The 6,901-nt window shown below is 35.0% G+C and overlaps 2 protein-coding genes across 2 annotated transcripts; one reads left to right on the top strand and one right to left on the bottom strand.

Annotated features, from left to right (window-relative positions):
• The first annotated feature begins 299 nt into the window (after positions 1–299).
• LOC131874320 (uncharacterized) lies at positions 300–2,211 on the top strand. Its single transcript, XM_059217641.1, has 3 exons — positions 300–1,115; positions 1,411–1,497; positions 1,594–2,211. Exons 1-3 carry the CDS (start codon positions 300–302, stop codon positions 2,209–2,211), a joined length of 1,521 nt encoding a protein of 506 aa, XP_059073624.1.
• Positions 2,212–4,901: 2,690 nt separating this feature from the next.
• LOC131051113 (amino acid permease 2-like) lies at positions 4,902–5,921 on the bottom strand. The gene is made up of 3 exons (XM_059217640.1): positions 5,823–5,921; positions 5,500–5,718; positions 4,902–5,315 (listed from the first exon to the last, which is right to left on the bottom strand). Exons 1-3 carry the CDS (start codon positions 5,919–5,921, stop codon positions 4,902–4,904), a joined length of 732 nt encoding a protein of 243 aa, XP_059073623.1.
• Between the last annotated feature and the right edge of the window lie 980 nt (positions 5,922–6,901).

Genomic DNA, 6,901 nt, shown 5'->3' with positions numbered 1-6,901 from the left:
TGGTAGCCAAAACCAACTTGATATCGAAACAACTATTCAAGGCGGCAGCAATTATTTTAAATTCCAGAATATGTGGTGGAGAGACAAATCTTTACTAGAACGATTGAAGGAATGGTGGGATTAGTGCAAACATATAAAAGGTACGCCTAGTTTTTGCTTGTTGAAAAAAATTATCATTCATTAAAAATCAGTTCAGAGCATGGAATAAGGAGCCCTTTAAAAACATATTTTTAGATAAAGAAAGACTAGAAGCAGAATGGGAGACACTTAATAGGAAATTACTTGCTAAGGGTATGAACATGGAAGAATTTACTCAAGAAAAAATGCTAAAAGAAATGTTGTCAGAGGAATTAACCAGGGAGGAAATCAATTGGAGAGACAAAGCAAGAGAGATGTGGATTAATGAAGGGGATAAGAACACAAAAAATTTACATGCTTCAGTCAAAGAAAGGAAAAAACAAAATGCTATAAACGAAATAATCTCAGAAAGCGGGAGCAGCATCAAAGATTGGAAAAGCATTGGTCAGGCGGTGAAAGAATATTTCAAAAGAATTTTGAACTCGAAAGAAAGGAGTGAAGCACGGGTCAGGGAGTCAATGTTGGAGGCCACTCTCGAGCTAATAACAACAGAAGACAATAAGATGCTTATGAAACCTTTTAAAGAAGATGAGGTTAAGGTAGCAGTATTCAGTCTCCACTCGGACAAGGCCCTTGGGCCAGATGGGTTCCCGGTAAGATTTTTTCAGAACTGTTGGGAATTTATCAAAACTGATTTGTGCAAGGTTATAGAGAAGGTAAGAATGAAAGGAAAATTTGTTAAGGAACTAAACAATATAGTGATCGTCATCATCCCCAAGAAGGTTGGAGAAAACAAATTCGAAGATTATAGACCTATATCATTATGTAATGCGGTGTACAAAATAATAATGAAGGCAATAGCCAACAGACTAAAGAAGATTTTGCTGAAGATTATCTCTATTGAGAAGAACAAATTTGTTCCAGATAGAGAAATTGCAAACAGTATCATTTTGGCCTCTAAGACAATACACTCCATAATGTCCGAGAGAAAAAAGGCAATGATAGTTAAGCTAGACATATCGAAGGCGTATGCTAAAGTGTGTTGGGAGTTCCTTTTTGGGGTGTTGAAAAAAATGGGATTCAAAAAATGATGGATCATTATGATAGAGATCTGTGTTTGCTCCCCCCATTTCTCTATAGCAATGAACGGTGCACTACATGGTTTTATTGAGAGCTCAAACGACCTAAGACAGGGAGACCCACTATCACCCTTCCTGTCCATATCATGGCAAAGGCGAGGCGTTAAGCAGACACATCTACAAATTAAGAGAGTAGGCTTTATGGAAAGGAATCACATTTCATAAAGAGTTGACAGCGATAACTCATTCCCAGTTTGCGGACGATACTACCTTGTTTGGGGAGGCCACTATTAGGGAGGTTGTAGTAATAAAGGAGGCCTTGGATCTCTTTGCAACTGCGGTAGGGCAGCACATCAATGAAAAGAAGATAGAGATTATCTTTTTCAATACCAAAGTGGTCATCTAGAGGAAAATAGCTAAAGTCCTGGGGTGGCAGATTGGCAAGTTACCAGTGAAGTATCTCAGGGTCCTTATGTTTGCCAGAGCTTCAAAAACTGCATTATGGGAAGAGTTGATATCAAAGTGCAGGCAAAAAATGAAACAATGGAAATACAGATGGCTCTCACTTCCTGGGAGGATCCAGCTCATCAAGTCAGTTCCGGTTACCATGCCCTTATATGCAATGCAAGTCTTCAAATTATGTTGCAAAGTGTTGCAGGCACTGGAAATCAATTTCAAGAAATTTTTGTGGGAAGGCGCCAAACAGGTAAAAAAGATCTCGCTCCTCAACTGGAACTTGATCTGTAAATCTAATCTAGGTGGTGGGGCAGGACTGAGACACATGGAGAAGAAAAATCTGGCTTTAGGGGCGAAACTCATATGGAAGATGTACAGATCCCCAGAGAAGCTATGGTGCAAAATCATGCAGAAGAAGTATTTGGACATTGGAGATCCGAGCAGAAAACCCACAATGGCTAGTTTTAATGGTGGATCTGTTGTCTGGAAGTTTATGAGAGAATGTAGACCGATAATTACATATCACTTGACATGGAAAGTTGCAATGGGAGAAAGGCCAGATTTTGGTCCGACTCTTGGGATGACCATGAGAGTTTAAGCAATCTGTTTAATTAGGTGGAATGGATAATATAACATATATATTAATAATATAATAATAACAATAATATTATCATAGTAATAGTAATCATTTTGATACAATATCAATATTAATATTAATATTAATAATACCCTAATTAATATAGTTTTAATTAAATTATTTTAACTCGTTTCTCTTAGGTTGGGGTCCCATGGAGGGGGGGTTCCTAAAAAATAGAGTTGGAGCTGCTAAAAAAATTTAGGAATATTTTAATGTTGGCGGTCTCATGGATTTTGCATTGCACTTTAGCTTAAAAATTTAAGCTTCTACGTTTAAATAAATTTACTTTTTTTTTTTTTTTTTTTTTAAAGTTTGACCAGTGGCATAAAATGTTCCTAAGCTGGTGGGGCAATTTCTAGCCCCACCCCATTTTCACCTGCTTAAAATTACATACCTAAAAAGTAGAGACTTCTATTTTTGCGAAAAGAATCCAAATAATCCCGAAAAATAATTTCTTCATGGGACCACCTCTTCCTTAAAAATAATTTCTTCAAGGGATCCCTATCATACATGTTCCACCTCTCATTCCTACTAGCATATACATCTTAAAATTAATATATATAAAATATGTCAAGAGATATCCTTATCTAGACATCTATTTTTTTCACTGTTTCACTTAAAATAAATAACTTAACCAAAAAAAATGGCTCAATAAAGATATCTCTAGTATATTCTATATAAATTAATCTAAAGATATATATAGTAATAATAACATAAACCATAGGTGCTATACGAAATCCTAGCATACACAATGAGTGCTAATATGATATAATAATTATTATTATTATTATATAAAACAAACTCAACGATAGCATCTTTCTCTCCTAAGAATCATCTTAAATTACATAATTATTATTCATATAAACCTATTATTCACCAAATAGGATTAGGAAAATCTATAACAATGCTAATATATGAGGCTAGGAGTATTCCCCCTAATTAAATTATTTTAACCTATTTCTCTTAGGCTAGAGTCCCATGGAGGGGGGCTTCTCAAAAAATAGAGTTGGAGCTACTAAGATTTTTTAAGAATATTTTAATGTTGCCAGTGTTGTCACCAAGATTGCACCCGTGAATGCTAAGTGTAAAACCCAACAATCTTGTGAACATGGGATGATTTCCAGGCACCAAGATTGCACCCATGGTACTTAAGTTGAAAGCTCAGCAATCTTGTGAAACATGGAAACACATTTGAGTTTGTGGGTTGCTCAAATTGAAGGTGAATCTCCAAAGCAAGTTGGTTCTCCTTGATAAAACACTTGAAACAAATTCTTGATAGGAAAAGGGATAGAAGGAAACTTTAAATTAGAGCCTATCCTAGGAGGTGATGCACCAAATGCTTGACTAAGACCTACAACCTACTTAGCTCACAAAACCTCCAACAAGTAGCCCTGAAACTCTCACAATTCCACTAAACATGTGTGGCATAAATATTTCCTACAAAGGGCTGACTCTAACACTTGCTTGAAGGAAAACAATAGGTTTTCATGACTACAAGTTATCAGAACCAACTAACACGATCTAAAACCTGCAACTACCATGTATCTTCTTGCATCGAATCTTGATTAAATAAGACAAATAAAAGGATTTTGAACATAAATCACAGAAATTCATTGAATCGCCTATTTAATAACACAATACAAGAAGTATTGAAAATGAAAGTTGTTATTTTATTGAACAATAAAGGAGATGATGCTATTACAAAAACTCATAACTGAGGCGGTCTGAATTTTGCATTGCACTTCAACTTAAAAATTTAAGCTTCTAAATTTAAGAATGTTGACAATCTCATCTTAAGTTTAAACTCTTAAATTTAATCAAACTGGTTATAAATAAATTTAGTTTAATTTTCACCTACTTAAAATTACATGTCTAAAAAGTAGGGTCTCCCTTTTTTTTTTGGAAAAAATTCCAAATAATCCCATAGCTGAAAAATAAATTTCTTGATCCCTGCCTTACATGTTCCACCTCTCAATCCTACTAACATATACATCTTAAAATTAATCTATATAAAATATGTCAAAGAGATATCCTTATCTAGACATCTATTTTTTCCACTATTTCATTTAAATAAATAACCAAAAAAGACGGCTCAATAAAGATATCTTATTCTATATAAATTAATTTAAAATATGCTAATAATAACATGAACCATAAGTGCTATATGTAATCCAAGCATACACCATGAGTGCTAATATGATATAATAATAATAATAATAATAATAATAATAGATATCCTATAAAACAAACTCAACGATGGTATCTTTCTCTCCTAAGATTCATCTTAAATTACATAAGTGTTATTCATATAAACCTATTCTTCGCCAAAGATTTTACATGGTTGATATTATTTCGCCAAACATGATTAGGAAAGTCTATAACAGTTCTAATATATGAGGGTGGGAATATTCGCCCTAATTTTCTTTTAATTTGTGGTGAAATGAATGTTAACTTTTTACGACCATCGCATTTGAAATTTTTTTTTTCCTAAAACATGGAGTATCAATTTGAATGAGAAATTTTTTTAATGTGCATCCTCTATAATAGCTTGAAATTCACTCATCCAGATTCCAAACCACTTTTGAGGTGAGAACTGAAAGATTGATTTAGTACAGCATAAGTATCTAATGCTGGAAGCCAGGCAAGATTCTCTAATATTTCATGTCAAAGATAGTTACATGTCTGAGGTCCTGAGATATTCCTGTGATTGCGCCCACAATACCAGCCACTATAATAAGAAAGCAAATTAAGCTAAGAGATTGATTGAGTACCCATTTTGAACTCCATTTTTGCACATTGGTTTGTGTTAGATACATTTGAATTGGAAGGTACACAGTCAGTGGCCAGAATGAGACAGCACCTATAAACCCCATCAACGTATTGAAGAAAGGCAAAAGCATGGCAAGCACTGTTGTTGACACGACGACTAAACTTCTCACTAATAGAGAGAATATAGTAAAGCTTATGGATCCACATAATGGAATCCTTATGATGTGTACGGTGTGTACAAGGCCATTTCTTTTCCACTTATGAGATGCCCATTCCTCAATGATTGCAAATATAGGCTAAGAGAACACCTTCAAATGAAAGAAAAAATAGGGGTATCAAGAATTGAAAGAAAACAACCCAAATAAAGCTTTATTAATTGGTGGTACCATGTAACATTGCATTATTAAGAATTGGAAAAAATTGAAGTATAAAATTTTGGTACCATGTAATAAGGTACATATGTTTGTGTACCTAATAAGCTCCCACAAGGTGAATAACAATGCAAAGATTGCCTATGTCAATCAACCAGAATGGCTCGTAGAAACCAAACCCAGTGAACATATTTCCAAGTGCATCATTGCCAAAAGTTGCATACCCAACTAAGCCTACGGACATGTAAAAAAGAGTTGTAACTATCATGCCCATCATTATTGCTTTTTTCATGGTTTTGTTCTCTCGAGGAGGAGATTTGATGGTGTCCTGCGAGAGACCTAGTTTGTGATTTTATAAACACTCAGGCTCTCAATGATGTGGAGATATAGGGATGCAATTACACTTGGACTAATAGGAGGACTGGAAATGACCTTATCCAAGTTTGCCTTGATAAGGCCCTTATTTCTGATGACTGGTACAGACATTACTTCTATTCCCTGTCTGCCCACATCCAGGTTGGGTCTGATCATTATCCCATAACTCTTTTTGCTGACCCAATAAATAGAAGAAGGCATTTTCCATTTAGATTCGAAAAAATGTGGACTCATCATCCAGACCTCACCCTTAAAATACAGGAATGGTGGAATATTCAAGTTGAGGGCACTACTATGTATAGAGTCATGAAGAAACTCAAAAGAATCAAGGACAACATAAGGTTCTGGAACAAATCTAGCTTTGGGAACATTTTTGAGGTCAAAGGTAAAATCCAGGATGATCTCAATAAAATACAAGTCCAAATTCAAAAGGATGGTTTCTCTATTGTGTCAATTGCTGAATAAAATGAGATCCTTAAAAAATATCAAGAAATCATTGCTAAATAAGAAACTTTTTGGAAGCAGAGATCAAGATGTGCATGGCTGAAGGAAGGAGACAAGAACACAAGATTCTTTCATATGTCGACTATCAAACATAAAGTGGCAAACAGGATCACAAAACTGGTAGTGGACAATGGGGAGCTGGTTAAGGAGGATGAGATAAGAAATGAGGCCAAAAGATACTTTTTTGATCTTCTAAGTAGGGATCAGAGTCTAGATGTTTATGCTCAAATTTCTTTTCTTCAAAATATTCCTTGCCTCATTGATGAGCAGATGAATGCCTCCCTTTCTACTATACCTTCGCACCTGGAGATCAGGAATGCTATCTTTTCTTTTGATGGTAACAAATCTCCTGGTCCTGATGGCTTCCCCATGTTCTTCTTCCAATAATTATGGGACATTGTTGGGAAAGATGCTTCCAATGGGGTCAAAAAAAATTTTGGGGCTAGAAGAATTTTGAAAGAGATCAATGGAACCTTCATTGCATTAGTCCCCAAAATTCAAGGAGCTGACTCCATAGATAAGTTCAGGCCAATCAGCTTATGCAATTCTTTTTATAAGATTATTTCTAAGGTCCTTACTTCCAGACTCCTGACTGTCCTTCCCTCTTTGATTAATCATCAGCAAAATGGTTT

Source organism: Cryptomeria japonica, chromosome 3 (genome assembly GCF_030272615.1).
Source record: "Cryptomeria japonica chromosome 3, Sugi_1.0, whole genome shotgun sequence".
NCBI lineage: Eukaryota > Viridiplantae > Streptophyta > Pinopsida > Cupressales > Cupressaceae > Cryptomeria > Cryptomeria japonica.
The sequence above is the reverse complement of the archived record's forward strand: the minus strand, read 5'-3'. Positions and strand labels throughout refer to the sequence as shown.